We start from the raw sequence: 19,041 nt of genomic DNA on the forward strand, positions 1-19,041 counted from the left end.
AGTGGAGCTTGTTAAAATTGGGCTGTTGTAACATTACATCTTAGCTAAGGTGTGTTTGGATAGGTTTATTTCCAGTTTGCTCGCTTGCACAATGTAATGGGAAACATTTTTCTGTCAGATTTTATGAAGGAAGGAGTTGTAATTTTGCTACTGTGCAAAATGAAAGGAGAGTGTTTGGGCTGTTGGGAGGAACTGGATTGGTGTTTAATATGATCATACTTGGCCTTTGTTCTGTTGCAAGATGTAATTCAATCAAACTTCTCTATTGCTGTCTGTCTGCCTTTCATCTTTGTCTTTGTCTGTTTATCTTGAACATATGAGTAGATAATCTTAAATCTACACACTGGAGTTTACATAAGCATTTAATATACTGTTAAACTCACTATTAGCGAGTTGTGTCCTTTACTTTGAAATCGTAGTTTCACTCTGAATCAAATGGAACACCAAATCGCTCTTACACAGTTATGTGGCTTTTCTAAACACTCCCAATCAGTGATTTCACAGCAAGAGTTCTGCCTCTGACAGACAATAGAAACACCTGCAGTGACACAGTGATTGGGCTGAGGCCAGGCAATTTCAAACCCATGCAGAGGCATTACATCATGCAAAACTGATTTCCATTTTTTTTTTTAACCAAAAAGATAATCTACTGTTTACGATACGTTAAAAGGGTGTTGCATATTTATGTGTTTGTGAAAAGCTGCAGCAGATTATTTGAATAATCAGCTTTTGTACTTGTTACTTACATTTTTATACTTGCTCATTCCTTTCTTGAGCATTTTTATATTACAGTTGTGCTTTTTACAATGTGTGTTTACAATGTGTGTTTTGGTAAATGTCAAAGCAAATGGAAAAAGCTGTTTACAATTGTAGCTTAATTTATCTTAAAATGATATGCACACATATTTTAGAGTCATCCCTGTCTAATTAAGCTTTCATTTAACTGCTGAATCAAAATGTATAGATTAAACAGGAGCTTTATCACTGATAATGCATTATCCATAAAATGTTCTTTCATTCAAGGTCACTGTGTTGATCACACAGACTACTTGGTAAAAAAAAAAAGAAAAAATGTTTTGGTATTTCCAAGAGAGAGGCTTGTGCTGTAGCAGTTCTACACTTTCATTAAAATCTGAATTTCTATGTGTGTAATTAATCCCGCATGGCTGCTTCACTGGCTTTTTTTTTTTTTTTTCATTTTAATCCCTTTACTCTAATGTGAAAAAGATGTGAAATCTGACATTAAAATATTTATGAGTCACTTAGTTTCTTAATTTTGTAGAAAAGGAAGTTATGGGTATGTAACTTTTAATTTTCCCTATATGACTGTCATTAGGTTGAACGATCTCAACTTCTAAAAGAAGCCAGTTAAACCGTAGCATGTGCAAAAGTTATTGGTTATCAAAGGATAAACACATAAATCTCCAGCGTGTGTCTGCTTATCTTCTTGTAACTCACGCTTAAGGAATTCAATCATTAGGCAAATATTTTTATTATTTATAAGTATATATTTAAACTGGCATTGGTAAGTTACTGATATTTGTATTCTTTAATTTAACAAAACTCAATAACACTTTTATGCAGGATAATTCACAGACTCTAGGTTAACTATTGTCCACCCAACACCAGAAAAGAGGGCTTGTTGTGTGTGGATGTGTTTGTTGCATGAATACAAGAATGATCTAAGATCAAAGTGCTGGGTTAGAACTGGTTAGTGTCTGTGTGGGTTTGCAGGAAGTCTCCATCGTGACTAATGTGTCTCTGCCACTAATTAGAAGACCGAACATGCACGCACAAATGGACACACGGTAACAGGCTGTATATCCCTGCTCTTCTTATGTAATGACAGTGCTGTTCAGGTTTGCCAAACCCTTGAGAAAGTAACGGCTTTTTATATGAAAGTAAAGCTCCCACTGATATTACTTGTAAGCTAAGACTCGCTTGTTTGTTCTCTAAAGCAATAACAAGATGAGATTATGCCAGTGCCAGTAATTGGTCAATAACAGGTGGGCATTCTCATTAACCCCTTCACATCCTAAACAAGTTCTCTCAACCCCCCCCCCCCCCCCCCTCTCTCTCTCTCTCTCTCTCTCTCTCTCTCTCTCTCGCCCGTCTACTCCTAAAATTAGAATTTTTATTTTATTTTAATAAACAAATTAAAAAAGCAAAATTACAGCTTATTTGTACTTTCTAATTAGCAAATGCAACCCTGAGGTGTAATCGTCTGTCTTGGCCGGTGTTATGTGTAAGTTAAGCTACTTTATGGTGTTGCCTCTTCTTCTTTTCCTTCCATTTTGTAAAGGGTTGGCTTTTCCCTGCGCGCGCACTCGCTGCCTTCTAATTAGCGCGCGCACTCAGAGGCAAAGGTGGAGGCTTGGCTCGTCGCCACGGCGCTGCTCAGAAGAAACTTGTGCGGTGGCAACTTTGACAAACACTGTTAAATGTCTGTCACATAGCTTAAATATTTTAAAGTATATGTTGGACGGGAACTCTCCCAATGTGTGACGAGGGCGAGGAAAGCGACAGCGGCGAGAGGGGGCACCTCTCCGAGTCTCCCTCCTCGCCTCTCTCTCTCAGACTTCCCCGAGGATCTCCCTCCTCTCCGCGGCCCCTAGACCTGTTCTCCTCCGCCTCTCCGCTGCTTGGGGACACCGACCCACCTTACCTCGCCTCTCCGGAGTGTCTTCACCCATCTCCAGAGTATCAGGAAACCGGGGGGTCCACACACTTTACACCGCCAAAGTTCCCCCAGCGCACCGGGGACACCGGCTCGCCGTTTCTCTCGCGACCGGGTATACACATAGATGCGGTCTACGACCAGTACGATGACCCGTTTCCCAAGTGGAGGGGACGTGGAGCGGCCAACGCTGAGCGCTTTCAGCACCGCGGACAGAGACTGCACCGGGCTCCGGAGCTCTCGGATTATGGGAACCACTACACTGTTGAGCACATAGACACCGAGTTCAACTCCGAAACCCGGCAAACGTGAGTCCTCCCCCTCACCTTATATAATTAACCCAGAAAATTAATTCTCGTGCCCTGTGATCACTGACCTTGTGCAGAGTCCGTGGACTTATTTCTAAACTATAACCACAAACCTTAATCCACCTGGAATGTCAACAAGTAGAGGTCAGTTTTGAAAAGCGTGGAGGCAGGCAGGATTTACACTAAACCAGGTGCACCTAGCTTGTGAGGCACAGACCGACACTACATAGACAGCACATTAGCAGACTTTTCAAATAAATTCTTTGAGTAATGTTATTGGTGACATATCTGAACTTACTGTGCTTTTAACATCACATGCTAAGATGTGCTGTTATCTGAAATATTAGTTCACTGTAAGTCAGTAAGTGGGATTTCTAAAGCTGCCACTTTCTCTTCCATCTCAACCTCCATTAAGCTGTGAAGTCATGTATGTGCAAAATGCATATGTGAGGAAGTGAAGCCCTTACTACCTCCTTGTGTTCAGAGATCGTTAAATAGGAAACAGGGGCAAATTAAGGCATATGACACAGAGCTGGAGCAGGTTGCAGAGATTGATTTCCACAATACAGTGTACAGAATTATGTTTAGCTGTTTCCTGTATAACTACATATGTATTGAATTGTTTCAATAAAAACAAAGGAGCACAGTTTTGGTGCATGCAGCCCACTGCATCAATTTAGAAAATGTCCAGAGGAAAAAGTGGGACATACGTGACAATACTTGATGGATATTAATGTTACACAGCCAGCTTAGCTATGACTATCAGATATTGAGAATAACAGGCCTCAGAGTTTGGACTTTGATCTTCCCTGGTCTGGCTTTTTGATACCAGTGTTCAGCTTAACAGGCCTAACATGGAAGAAGCTCTGATGGCTGACTAGGTGAAATGTTGGACACCTGTGTGCTCAGGTTTTGTGTGAAAGAGCTGGTTAGAGAGGCTGGACATGTCTGTTTCTCATTACCATTAAATTATATTGAGTAACTCGACTTTGATCTTTAAAAAAAATTGGCAATTTACTGTTTGAACTCTGTGTGTGTTTGTGTGTGGTTGACAAAAGTAGAGACAGAGCCAAGAGAGTAGCTTTTCTCAGATGTTTGTGTGTGTGTGTGTGTGTGTGTGTGTGTGTGTGTGTGTGTGTGTGTGTGTGTTTGCCCACTGATAAAACACTAACTCATTAGTCATTTCTATAAAATTTGATTTCAAACCTGATTAATCTTTTCTTTCCTTCCTTCTCCCTAGTTCACCGGTAAATGACCTAACCTAATTGATTGCCTGCACAGATTATAAATGACTTAGTGCCTCAACCCTGGAAAGTTCAAGTGTGAAAAGAGGACACGTAAAAAACTGTTTATGCAGTTTACCTGGCTGAAAAGCTCGTAGTGACAGTTATCTTATTGTATTTTCATTCTGTACTAAAGCTTCATTGTACATTTCCAACATATTTTTTTGTTGCTTTGTGTGTAAAAAGCGTAAAAACGCTTTACATTTGACACCTGTGAGTGGTTTTGCATATTTACTCCAGAAAGTAGCATTTACATTACTACCAGTCCAACCATGTATTTGATTTTTTTTTTTTTTTAAATTTAGGTTGTAGCTATTCACTTTGAGCTTGGCTTCTTGGCTTAGTTTTCCAATAATGCTTGTATAATATACATTTTTTAGCCACATATGATGTTTTTCTTAAATAAAAAAACAAACCTGGTCTGTCCACCTGTGCATCACCCAAACTACGACTCAGGTTGAACTTTTACAATCCAGTGAGCTAGACTCAAGCCAATTAAGTGTCTGAGATCTCAAAAGAACTGTAGTTTGAGAGGTTTTTTTGAACAAGCACCACTGCTGTGTTAGAGACACTTGCGGCAATGGTGCAAGATTGCTTTTTTCTCTTTTTCTGTCAGTTTTGTTGCTAGTACAAGAGGGAGCTGCGTGATTGGACAGCCGCTCTCAGTGATCTGCAGGAGGCTCATATTGGGATCCACCAGCAAATTGGGCAGACTCAGTAACAGCTGCAGTTTCAGGATTTAAAAAAAAACAGTACTTACATTACTATAGTGAATAGTCTGATCACATTAAATTAAAATAAAATAGGTGTCATCACCACTGTTCAAAGCATGAGTCAAGATCTGTTTCTACCCACTGAATCTAAACTTCACGATTTTGAAGCCATGTCCACTTTACAAATGCAGAGTGTATACTTAGTATGAAACTGAGGCGGGTAGATTTAATAAAATAGTTTGAAACAACATTAAAGTACTCCAGTATAAAGTAAGTCATAGATCTATAAAATGCTTCTTAACCAAAGCTCTTGGGTAAATATTGTACTCTCCAAGAGGACAATTGTAGTCAGATGTTGTTTGTTTTAAAAAGTAGTTTTTCTTCCCTCCTTCTTCTTTTGTTAAATGCATTAAGTCCTTTTTGTCTTTCTTTAGAATTACCACTCTATGACATAGGAATTTAGTCTCAGACTCTAGATATATAAGCCAAAACACACATATATACACATGCCATGCTTTGATAATTTCTCTTCTTGTTCTGTACCTACCATGTAAACATGGCTTCTCTCTGCCTGTTTATCTCAATTGTGTCTGGCTCTTCTTGTCTGCGCGACTCTCGTTCCACATTAAAATGATGACGGTAAATTTTATTTCAGAGCCGAATCACAAACAGCCAAAGATGGATGGAGAGGGAGCTAGAGAGGGACAGAAAATGGCGATTCATTACCTGACTATAAGGTTATCTAAATGGGCTGGCAGCCAGCCTCTTTCTTCATTTATGAGAAATCCTCCCAATGTTTACAAATATCTCTGTAAGAATATCCCCCTCTGTATGTGTTTGTGTAAAGGTGGAGAAGACATTAGACACAACTTACAGCGTAAAGCATTGAATCAACAAAACACACAATGACCAATAGGAAAAGATGCCTTTGTGCTGGAGTTAATAGATAGTACTTTCTTTAGAGCCACTGTATAGTGTTAGCTTACATTACATTCTATTGTTAAATTAGGTTTTGTTCATATTCTGGTGCCCTAATGTGTAATTGTTTATGTTTCTGTATGGGAGGTGGTGGTTGCTTACTCCCACTGATTGGCAGTCAAGGACAGGCACAACTGATTGTGTCACATTTGACACACACACACACACACACACTCTCACTCTCTCTCTCTCTCCCTGTCAACCCCATACACACACTCACATGTACACACAAGATTTGTCCTGGTGAGCTCTCTTCATCTTCTCAGTTCCACATCCTTTGACACCCCTGGGGAATATTTCTACCTTGAACAAGTTTCCATTTTCACCATTTCCTTCAATTCAATGTCCTGCATTCTGTCCATGGACGAGCGCACACACAGACGCGCACACACAGACGCACGCACGCACACACGCAGACACACAATTACAAATAACTCAAATTCAAAATAACCTCACATGGTATTTTTATTACTTTTTTTTTCATTTTGCTGGCAGGTCTAATGTGAATCTGGACCCCTAGTCATTTATAAGGTCACTGTATCATTTACAGCCATTTCACTCATAATAGCAGCATTATATTGAAAATCCTTTAACAGTCTTGTACCTGGATAATACTACCCAATTATGGCTTTAAAAAACGGTACCTCACCTCTGCTATCTCTCTCTCTGGGGAGTTTCAAGGTTTTTTCATTATCTGGGTTTCACCGACTGTCCAATCATACAGCAGACACAGATGCTACGGTGGATTTAATTGCAGTGGGTGGAGTACAATAGTGCTGATTTGGACAATTTGTAACAAAGTAGTTGGAGCACAATAGTTCTGATGAAAACTGTTTTGCACTAATAGACATGATTAAAAGCAGTTCTACTAGCACTGTTACTTCGGATGGTTGGACAAAGGCAGAAAAAACACTGTAAAGAGCAGGATGTGCATTTTTAAATCCATATCCATGCAAATTTCCAAGTGACGAACTCTTATTCACCAGTGTTCAAATGGTCACTTTGGATGACACAGTATAAGTTTGTCATTCTAGAGCTAGTTAAGCTGACAGCGTCATCTCTGCTTTGGCAATCACAGCTGTTGACCTACCCAACAAAGAGATTTGACCCATTATAGTGGTTTATTGATCTGTCTGGGGGCAGATAAATCACTAGCATCTTGGTGGTGCTTTCTGTACAGTCACTGGAGAAGTCTGTGTTAAGCACAGCTTTTTGTGGGAGACCAGCTGTCCATGGAGGACTTGGTATGATACGTCATAGGCACACTGATTTTAGCTGTCTTTCTGCTTGCCTTCAACATTTGCTTTCTTCCTCTCTAATTTTCAGTCACTTACTCTTCATCACTTTGTTGCTTCTTTCTCTGAGTCTTGAATTCCTTTGTTGTGTTGTACCTCCATTGCCATCTCGATAATCATTGTGTTTTTCAATGATGTAGTGTGTTTAACTGTCTTTACTGTCTCCAGGGTGGAAGCCATGCATCGCCGCCACACGACATTGAGGGAGAAGGGGCGTCGCCAGGCAGTGCGGGGCCCAGCCTATATGTTCAATGAGCGTGGCTCGGCCCTCACTGCAGAGGAGGAGCGTTTTCTGGATGCTGCTGAATACGGAAACATTCCTGTGGTCCGCAAGATGCTGGAAGAGTCCAAAACCCTTAACTTTAATTGTGTGGACTACATGGGCCAGAATGCTTTGCAGCTCGCAGTGGGTAACGAGCACCTAGAAGTGACTGAGCTGCTGCTAAAGAAAGATGGTTTGGCTAGGATTGGTGATGGCCTCCTTTTGGCCATCTCAAAAGGTTATGTTAGAATCGTTGAAGCCATTCTTGCCCATCCTGCTTTTGGTGGAGGTCTGCGGCTGGCTTTGAGCACTTTGGAGCAAGAGATGCGTGATGATGACTTTTACGCCTATGACGAAGATGGAACGCGCTTCTCGCATGACATCACACCCATCGTCCTGGCTGCTCACTGCCAGGAATACGAGATTGTCCACATCCTCCTGACGAAGGGGGCTCGCATTGAAAGGCCCCATGACTATTTCTGTAAATGTTCAGAATGTGTGGAGAAACAGAAGAAAGACTCCTTCAGCCACTCACGCTCCAGGATGAATGCATATAAGGCCCTGGCCAGTGCAGCTTACCTGTCGCTCAGCAGTGAAGACCCTGTGCTCACCGCCCTCGAGCTCAGCAATGAACTGGCAAGACTGGCCAACATTGAGACAGAATTTAAGGTGAGGTGTCCGATTGGCTTTTCTTCATTCTTTTCTTTATTCATACTTTACTAGTTTAAAAATAAAGACTTGTTTTGTAGAGATGCAGATGTCATACTGCAAATGTACACTAGTGTCTATAAGTTCAACCCCCAGCTATGAACCTTATTCTACCCGCTGCTTAAATTTGAAAAATGCTAAAAAGCATGTAAGTGGGTGGCAGGAAAGGGCTGAGAAGGATGAACAGATGTGTGAGCCAGGATTTGTTCAGTGATCCTCAGGCCAGAGAAGAAAAGTGACACAGAATCACAAGGGATCTCAAAGGGCTCTTTTGAAATGAGCGACTGCTCCCCTCCAGAATCCAAAAACTGACATTAGTGCAGTGGAGCACCATGGTGATTCCATGCCATATCAGTTTGAGCAGTTGGCACCAGCCCCAGTAATGTTCCTCTCTCACTCTGTCTTTCTCTTGGTATCAAGGGATTGTCCTGCCATCTGCAGCTGTCAAGCCATATAAGGAATTAAAGGGAAAGAATGTAATCCAGTGTTTCTCCTAAAGTACAACTACAAAAGTAAGAGTCAGACGCACTGCACCAAAACTCTAATATTAAAGTAGATGGTGGTGTAAACCGTAACTGCTTTATTGGGCCAAGGGAGAGGACTGGGTTTTGCAAGCTTTAGCATACTTTAAATATTAGATAAGTATTTTAGATATTTTCAACTCATTAACTGCCAGTGTTTAAAGATGAGCTGGAAATGTCAACATTAACCTATTCATGTATCCGTTTTATCACAGAACACAGCAGTTATTTCACAGCTCAGGTTTGTTTAAGCATCCACTAGCTCTTTAATCACCTTGAATATGCCCTCCAGAAGTCGATTCAGTAGCATTTATCAACTCTAAATCAAGTGTGAGATAAGTTGACAGTTTTAAATAGTTTAGAAAATATACCTATATTTTTGTTCCACTGAAAGTTTGTAAGCTCTTTATAATAAAATTTATAAACCCTGTCCTGAATTGTTTTTTGTAGTTTTGCTCCAAGGGGAAGCTCCTTGTTGAATGCAGCTGCATCAGTGCAGATGCTTAAGTAAAAACAACACATTGAACATTATTTTCAGGGATCTATCTTTTCTTGAGCCTGGTATTGTGATTGACTAAGGTATTTTTATTGGTCTATTTTTTTTAACGCGATGTAGATCAGGAATATGCTGCTTTAAGAAAATATATGCATCTGACTCTTCCCCGCATTCCTACCAGTGATCACATCTTGAATGTATTTCCTAGGGCGCTGTAGATTTTTATTACCCTTCTGAACTACCTGTTAGTAATTCAATGTGCCCTCAAGTTGTTGGGAAAAAAAGAGTTTAAAATGGAGCATTTTGCATTGTGAGGGAAAAATTCCTATCTGTGCTGCAGTCACCAAAACACACCTTGCTTCCATGATAATGAAACTGATGTAAAAATACTGACATGAATGTACGATAGTATTTGTGTCACTGTCTTGGTGAGGAATAATTTTAATTTCAAAAGCTTGGAAGTAAATATCATATCTCCGAAGGCATATTTGAGGTTTAAAGATTGGAAGTTAGGATCAGGGTTAAAGGTGAGTGGCCTCTAAATGGATTATTTTGCTTGTGTAATATTTAATATTGTTTCTTAAAAATGTAAAGCCCATATCATTAATGCACTCCAACCCTGAACCTTTCTAAACATTACATGATGGAGATGCATGTGGAAACATCAATGTCTGACGCTGTTGGACTGGACAATAAACACCCTTTAAATCCCTAGATCAAAGTCCAAACTCAGAATAGAGCAACTCATGCTCCTCCTGTGTACACTACACTGGCAGCTCTGTCATCTAAATCAAAAAGAGTATTTCCACAAGTGAGAACATATCTAAAGAGGACTATTATCTTCTGGGTTAAATGTAAGAAAGGAGAACTTCAGACAGTGTGCCTAACTGATGTTCCCTTGTTTTCTGTAGCTTGTGTGAAAATGATTTTTTTTTCATTCTTTTTTTAAACCAAAAAATCAAACCTGAGTTTGTTTGCTGGCATCTCTGTCAAGGCAGGGTCATTGGTTTGTGCTCACTTTACACTGTGTGGTCAGGTGGGCATGCTTTGGGTAGCAGCTTGAGGTAGAGAGGAAGCTTATTTCCCCCTACTGTGCCAGCTTGTGTACGAGTCCCAAATCAGTTAGCATTGGATATAATGAGTAAGGCATTCACTGAAAAACCAGAGACACTCATCCATTAGACTTGAACATTATATGTATGCATTTATACTTGATAATTTTTTAACATTTCTAACGATTTGCTTGTTTTTCCAAGTGAGATTCACTTATAAGTGAAAAATTGTCTTCAAAGAAAAGCTGTGAGAACTGTTTTCGCTGTGATATTGGATCTGTCTTGTCTGTAAGCTTGCTCAGACCTGTGCAAAGGAGCTAGAGGGTATGCAAGTGTCAGTCGACTGTCTTTCTTTAGAGACTGACTGCACGAGTGATTTGTGCAAGCTATTAGTAATAGCCTCTGGGTACATCTTAAAGAAATTCTAGCAGTACTGTGAATAAGTGCATGTAAAATGTGCACTGGTGTGATTACCATTACATGGTACTGAAGCATCTGGTGAACTAGAAAATGGCATGCCTTTGTGTACCCATGTAGTGCTTCATTCTCTTACACTCAACACTCTTGTTAATAACTGTCATTATTTCTCTGGTCCTTCCGCTTTCTACCCCCCATTTGTGTCTGATATTCAGCCTTTCTGCTTGTCAGTCTGTTCTGTCTCCAGACAAGTTAATGAGAAGGGCTCACCTGAGGGACCACAGTTGTGTTGGAGCTCATCTGTCTCATTACCATCTCATTATCACCCCTCTGTCTTTTTTCTCTTTATTTGTTTTCTTGTCCCTTCTCGCATCATCTTCTCATTAATTTAAAATATCAAATAATGTTATATGCCGATAGCCCTAAGTCAGCTGTGTGTTTTTATGGGGCGTTCAAATGTGGGTGGGATAAGTTAGGGCATTTTGTTGCTAACACAAAATGTTACATATGAACTTTTCTATGCTATTAGGTGCACTTTTATGACTTCAGAGGTGTATTTATCTATTCATACAAATCTCAGTTAATATGCCCAGTCCTCACAGTCCTGAACAACTCTTTTCTGTGTATTTATATAAGATAACTTGGGCCAATGAATCAAAATGGCATTTTACCATTTCCTTGGTGAATTAATTTAGAATTTATGCCATAAGTTTATATTTCTTTCATCTCACTTCTAAAGCTAGTATCCTGAAAGGAGCTGAATAATCTAATCAACCTGCTTGAAGTGCTGTACAAGTATACATAATGCGTTTTTGAGATTAAGGCAATGACCATCTTAGTGCTTTTGTGAGCCTCTATGACATATGGGAATCTCTAACATCTTTCTAAGCATAGGTCTGTGGATTTATTCATGTGTATTTTCAGAGAAGCATAATTGAAAGGTACGTGTTTGTCCAAGACTGAGAAATAAGCTGCCAATCAGCAGCCTATTTATTCTAGAAGCCTCTAAATTCACATTATTCAAATCATCAGACCCTATTTTCCTTATTGTTTGTTTTCTCTGTGTGTCTGTTTTCTTTGCACTTGTTTTACTTAAACAATATTCAGCAGCTATTATTAACAGCATTTTCAGTGACTGTCGTTTTTTCCCCCGCTCACATAAGAGAATAAAATACATTCGGTCACCATCACAAACTGACTTAAAGATAAAACTGAAGTCAAGTGCCCCCCCCCCCCACCCCCCCCATTAGGTGTTAGGTTCAGGTATCACTTCTCCTAAAGAATAACAATTGCCTGGCTTTACAGCAGCTGTCAGTGCAGTATATTGTCATTATCATTCTATTCGCCCACCACATAAGTGAAAAACTGAAATTGAACTGTTTGACAGATTCATATAAAAGCTTTTTGCTTTGTTGACATATTGATGTTATGTACTAGCTAGCCCCCTGACTGTACACATACATTTTGAATGTAGTGTAAGACACAAGTTCATTTGTTTAAATCAAACTGGATGTTCAGTGTGAGTTAGGTTAAAACTTCTCATCCACTGGAGAAGATGCACAACATGTCTCCATGCAGGAGCAATGGTGTTAAATTCGCCGCATATTGAATTGTTATGTGGGGACTGCTAAGGATCCATCAGAACTGTTTTACAAACCAAATATTTATATTTGAACCTTACTCCACAAGAAACCCATCAGTTTGTCATCTGAGCCTCTGTAGACACACATAGAAAAGCTCCAAACACCTTTTAGAAAGTAAGTGAGCAGTAAGAGAGGATACAATCAGACAGTGGAAAGTGTCAATTAACTTTTATTTGAAATATAATTTTGCATGTTTTTTTTAAATAATGAAATATTGAGCAAAACTGAGACAAAAGACAACAAGAAGGAGAGTGCCTCCATCTTACATTACATTACCTCCCCTGTCCCCTCTCTCTCTCTCTCTCTGATTGTGTCACATTTGACACTCTCTCTCACTCTCACTCTCTCTCTTTTCGCGTACCCCTCAGTTCACTCATCTGTAACCATTCTCACTCGGTTTCACACCGCTCTGTCTCCAATTTCAATCTCACAACACTGTCCTCAGTCTCAGTTGTCAAGGTAAAAACCCACATAACATGATTGGATTTTCATGCATGCGTACTATCTTTGTGTGTGCATTTTTGATGTCTGTTTAGCAATAAAAATACCACTGTTTAAGAAAATATTTTTGTACTTCTTATAGCCTGAAGTCCTGTCTTTGAATAGGCTTGAGATAGTAATTGATTTCTTTCATCTAGCAGCCTGAAAGAGGAAAAAAAACCCACTTTTATTTCTTGTTGCCAAAGGGTTGGCTTCTTTTATTTTTTTAAATAATAAATGTAAGCAACATGGACCAAATTTGAAAATTTATTGATATTTTGTAACTGAATGGGGTTTAAGAATGTGAACACAAGGATTCTACGGAAGTAAGGTCACAATTTTATATTCAAGACTGACACTGTCCAAGTTGTGCTAAAAAGACCAAACTGTGGAGGAATATAAATGATGTTCTTGATAAGTATATATATTAATATAAGGCACAGACATACACATAAGTACTTTATGCTACCTGCTTAAAAAGATGCACTGAAAGAAAGTTGAGAAAGTGGAGATGATAATTTCCTACTGTGTTTAATGCTAATTATTTTACTGAAAAGAACAATGTAAAAGCTTTTGCCTCAACACGGTGTAATAGTTTGCTTGAGCAGAGCACAAACATGGCGGTGAATGCATAATGATAATCATTCCTCAGGGACTCTAAATCTGCCAGAAGCTCCAGCTTGCTGACTGCTTCCTGTTCAACCAACTGTTGCTAAACAGAATCAAGCAAAAGTGGTTGATAGAAAGAAAGCTAAGAGTGCACAGTGAGAGCCACAGGGTAAGAGATTGAAACTTGAACTTTTATTGAAAGAATCAATTGTGCTCATTTTAACGAAGCTTTTAATAAATTGTTTCAGTTTGTAATAAACTGCGACTGAAAGTCGCACTGAAGAAAAATAAAACTAGCTACTTCAGAGTATTAATTTAGTGTAATTACACAGTTATTAGGGTTTAGCAGCTTTAGGAAATTCATGAACATTTCAGCTTTATCTGAGCTGAGTTCATAATTTATGAAGGGACTTTTGAAAACACTGAAAAAAAGACATCCATCCACAACTGCTATGTAAGAAAGTACAGTAATAACGTTTCTATCATTGTGCCATATCTAGAGCACTCTTTTGCTGCTTCCCAGCTGGGGCAACACAGTATGTTCACTGAAAGAACAGATTAAAGGAGTGGATTGGCCTACTTTATCCTCATTTATGCTCTTCTTCTGTTCTGTTTTTAACTTTTTAGTTTTATCTGAGATAAAATTGAAGTGTTGTGGATTTATTTAGAAGAATTCTGTTTTTTTTTTGTGTGTGCAAGTAAAATCAGATGCATGGGAAGGTACTGATTGAGCATTTCAAAAATGATACTCCAAAAGGAAACGTCTAGATGCCTTTATTCAGTTGTTTCAGGACCATTTCTGCTAATATATGTAGTGCAATTAATTTCAAAATTTCATATATATATAAAAATTCCCCTCTGGCCCCTGTGGGCGGTCTATCCTTCAAGCTCGGGTCCTCTAATAGAGGCCTGAGAGTTTGAGGGTCCTGCGCAGTATTTTAGCTGTTCCCAGGACTGCACTCTTCTGGACAGAGGATCTCCGATGTTGTTCCTGGGATCTGCTGTAGCCACTCGCCTAGCTTTGGAGTCACTGCACCTAGTGCTCCGATTACCACTGGGACCACTGTTACCTTCACCCTCCACATGTTTTGGAGCTCTTCTCTGAGCCCTTCATATTTCTCGATCTTCTCGTATCCCTTCTTCCTGATGTTGCTGTAATTCGGAACTGCTACATCGCTCACTACAGACGTTTTCTTCTGTTTGTCTACCACCACTATGTCCGGTTGGTTAGCCACCACCATTTTGTCCATCTGTATCTGGAAGTCCCACAGAATCTTAGCTCGATAATTGTTTTTTTACTCATACAAAAACAAACTGAAGATTTTTCAATCTTTTATAATTGTATCTATCAATCTATTATAACAGCAAATGTTTTATGTTTTTTGTTTTTTTTTCTGTGTGAAAAGGTAGGAAAAGCCAGTTCGAGCCAAAAGACACAATGCTAACAAGCCATTGTTAAACATTGTAAAAGATTTCTAACTACCTGAGAGAACGCAAAAAGAGGCAGGTGATTATTATGTAGGGACAGGGATGATTCTCAGGCTTTGAAGAATTGTACATTTTCTGCATCTATTGGTAACACCTATGTGAAAATTTAAATAAAATATTTTCTTTCTTTCCTCCCTTCTGAAATATATTCACATCATCCACTCTCATGCAGAATGACTACCGTAAGCTGTCCATGCAGTGTAAAGACTTTGTGGTGGGTGTGTTGGACCTTTGTCGGGACACAGAGGAAGTTGAGGCGATTTTGAATGGCGACGTGGATCAGTGCCCGCCGAGTCCCTACAACCGCCCCTGCCTCAGCCGTGTCAAACTGGCTATCAAATATGAAGTCAAGAAGGTAAGACAAAAACCGGTTAGTCAGTTAAAAAATGTAACGAATTTTACAAATTGCATTAATTTGCAACATTAAAAATTAGTGTAAAAATTATTCAAAGAATTAGCAATGCAGTATGTAATGCCTTTTTTGTGGGATTAAATTATTTTTGCAGGAACTGTGAAAACATTTTCTGTAAGTAATAACTAAAAATGTCAACATAATACAAAAGACTGCGAGAAAAAACGGTAATTGTTTGTCTCAGCAGCTTTATAGGTCTCTAAAGGTGAAGAGGCTTGTCACACAGTGTGTTTGACTTTGACACCTAATACTGGTGTTCATGTACTATGTCAACTTCTTTTTCTTTAACCTTTTCGAAAGGGCAGTACATCTGAGATATCATTGAAGTTCATTTTTTGGGTCTTTACAGTTCCAAAAATCCATACCCAACCCCCAAAACACATGGGACCACACAAGAAAACATGACCAATAATCCTCTCGTCATTTCAACTTTAAGGTCCATTTGTTGTTTGGAAGAAGACCGTTTTGTTGTATAATAACTTAGACTGCTTTGTAACTTTGACCTTTTGGACCTGTACATTTCCATTAAGGTTATTACACACACATAGGAATTCGAGTATTATCAGCACTGCCCATGTCTTTTCAGATCGACTTGGGTATTGCAAAAGAAAATTTCACAGAGACCTGGGACCAGAAGTAAAAAAAAAAATGAAATGAGACTCGCCACATACTTTTTAGTTGTTGTGTTAACATGGACACATTAATATAAGTGCAGATTTGTCAGTTCGACTAAATCTAATTTTATTTATATAGTTCCAAATCACAACAACAGTCGCCTCAAAGCGCTTTATATTTTAAGTTACGGATCAAAGAAATAGTCAGACAACCCCCTATGAGCAAGCACTAGGAATTACAAGTAAGCCAGCAGTCTTAGAGCAAAGTGTGCTGTTGGCGTGATATTGTATTATGAGGGGCCTGAACATTTAAGACCTTGTATGTGAGGTCCAGGATTATAAATTTGATTCTGGCTTTAACAGGGAGCCAGTGAATAGAAGCCAATATGGGAGAAATCTGCTTTCTCTTTCTAGTTCCTGTCAGTACTCTCACAGCAGCAATTTGGATAAATTGAAATTCAGGGAGGTTTTAGAACAGCCGATAATAATGAATTAGAATAGTCCAGAAATAATAAATGCATGAACTAGCTTTTCAGTACCACTCTAAGACAGGATGTTTCCAATTTTAGAGATATTTGTACAAATGCAAGAAAGTCCTGCATATTTGTTTAATATGGACATTTAAGAACAAATCCTGGTGAAAATATTGGTTTCAAGATTCCTCTTTCTGTTACTTAATGCCAAGGTAATTGTATCCAGAGTATCTGGTTATACACCACGTTTCTAAGATTTTTAGGGCCAAGTACAATAACCTCAGTTTTATCTGAATTTAGAAGCAGAAACTTCAGAGGTCATCAAGGTTTTCATGTCTTTAAGACATTGCTAACTAACTGGTTTGTGGCATCATATATAGATATAGCTGGGTATCATCTGCATAGCATAAAAATGTATACTATGCCTTCTAATGATACTGCCTAAGGGACGTATGAGTAAAGTAAACAGAATTAGTCCTAGCAAGGAACTGTGTGGAAATCCATAATAAACGTTAGTGTGTGTAGTTGTGTAAAGAAGACTCCTTATTTACATGAGCAAAGTGGAGTCTATTAGACAGATATGATTCAAACCAATGCAACACACTACCTTTAATTCCTATGGCATGGATAGAAATAACATTATTTATTGCAGTTTAACATGTAACCAGACTTGTTTCTAACTAAGCTAGTGTCTCTGATCTGTTTGTGCAGTATATTTCCAGTACAGTATGCTTGAGTGTTGTTGTGAATGTGGACTCACAGGACCCTTTTGTAAACAACTCACTGGCCTGTGTGTAAAAGTTAATCCCTGCTGTGCAGAGGTGCTCAGGAAAATGTCAAACTAAATCCCTTTTCCCCATTTGGCCCTGCCATTCTCTCTCACTCACACGTGTTCCTGTCTGATCCTAATGTGCCTCATGTTTTCTTTAATCAGGTAATTCCCTGGTGTAGTTGTGCATGCGTGCAGGTGTATTTGTATGTGTGTGTGTGTGTGTGTGTGTGTGTGTGTGTGCGCGCACGTGTGTTTTGGGCATTAAACAGGCTGCTTTTTTTATATCCTGTACAAGAGAGCATGACCAATACCAGGCAGCTAATTACACCAGGCAAGAGGAGAGGGAGGGAGTGATTGCCATGGAAACCAGGTGGAGCGTGACTGCATGTAGAGCATGTAGATGGACACAGGCAGATTTCATGTCACGGGTCATTGGTTTGATGGACTGATCAGTGGTAAGCTATAGTAACTGGACGGGTGGTGGTGTATGCATTACTGTTTGAGGCTTTTCAGCCATATGCAAATTGTATGTGTTTGTTTCGATCGGTGGAGGAAGCAGAAAATGTCAATTGTCAGCTCAGATAAATGCTCCTCGAACGTGACGATCAAGGGTCACTGGTGAAGTGATGGATAGGCATTGATTGACTGGGTGAACCCAATAAAGTGAACAGAAATCGAGGGAGAGCATGCATGACCAAAAGTGAGGTGTTGCTGAAATCTTAGACGTGAATACAAAAAACAATACACAAACACAGCGTTTGATTGTTCCACTAGCTGACTGCTGACTGAACATTGATTGCTTGGTTGTCCACATCCTTCCTCCAGCTGGAAGAAAAACATCCATCCTCTCCTTCGTCGTAAGACCTTTGCTGGCTTTCATTTATCACTGCCTTACTTAGAATAAACTCTGTAATTAATGTGAAAATGCACCACTTCTTATTGCCTTCTTTCTTTTGCACTTTGTATATTAAATTGATTTTCCATCCTGCTTGTTGCCATTTTTCTTTTTAAATGAATTCAAGTGGAAACCATAAACACAAATGTATTAAAGGTTGCCACTTGACTGCATTTAGGTAGTAATATATTTAGATTTTTATGAATACACAATACTCAAGTACTATAAATAGATATTCAGAATGGACACTAAGCTACTTGAGATACTTGGAAAAAGTAAATTAGCACCAGATGCCCTTTTGCGAATACATAATATTTAATCATATCAAGTTTACCCTCTTGGCATTTGTTAATTCAGTTGCATTGAAGTATCATGTATAGTATGCATACTTTTCATAATTAAAAACAGTAATTCCCCATAAAGGAAGTCCAGACCACTGCACCTGCTGAGGGGATTTTCCTGTTTGCTGTTGTTTATGTTTCCCTGTGGGTTATAACCCAGACGTTTTTGCTTAACATAATCGGAGACTTTAAGAAAGTTCTCCCCGATACCACCAGCATTTAGCCTTCTCTAAAACACTTTTTGGATTTGAGACATTTTATATTTATTGTGTCCTCTTTAAGTTGGTAACCTGTCTCTTTACTATGTTTTTTACTTCTTTGTCTTTCCCACCTTCTCATTGGCTGTCCAGGCTTAAATATTTCCATCTCCCTCTGTGCAAATATAGTCCTGTCTTTCCATCTATCTTTGTTAATTCAATGTGCTAACCACCACCTGTTCCTATTTCTTTGCTGTCTTGTTTTGCATTTTTTTTTTTTTAAATTTACCTGTCAGTTCATGTTATATCCTGTGATATACCTTCTTGTTAAATTAAACTTTGTCTGCATCCATTTTGACCTGCATTTAGATCAAATCTAGAACTTTAATAACAAATGAAAGGCTTAA

General features: G+C 39.0%; 1 protein-coding gene across 1 annotated transcript in view; it reads left to right on the plus strand.

Moving 5' to 3' along the window:
• Positions 1-2,413: 2,413 nt before the first annotated feature.
• The window catches only part of trpc7b (transient receptor potential cation channel, subfamily C, member 7b), a 53,641-nt gene continuing 37,013 nt past the window's right edge, over positions 2,414-19,041 (plus strand). The window contains exons 1-3 of the mRNA XM_063486825.1: positions 2,414-2,985; positions 7,423-8,185; positions 15,103-15,285. Coding sequence (XP_063342895.1) covers positions 2,498-2,985; positions 7,423-8,185; positions 15,103-15,285 — 1,434 coding nt within the window. The 5' untranslated portion in view covers positions 2,414-2,497. The remainder of the gene's footprint in view (positions 2,986-7,422; positions 8,186-15,102; positions 15,286-19,041) is intronic.

Source organism: Pelmatolapia mariae, linkage group LG2, assembly GCF_036321145.2.
Source record: "Pelmatolapia mariae isolate MD_Pm_ZW linkage group LG2, Pm_UMD_F_2, whole genome shotgun sequence".
Classification (NCBI taxonomy): domain Eukaryota; kingdom Metazoa; phylum Chordata; class Actinopteri; order Cichliformes; family Cichlidae; genus Pelmatolapia; species Pelmatolapia mariae.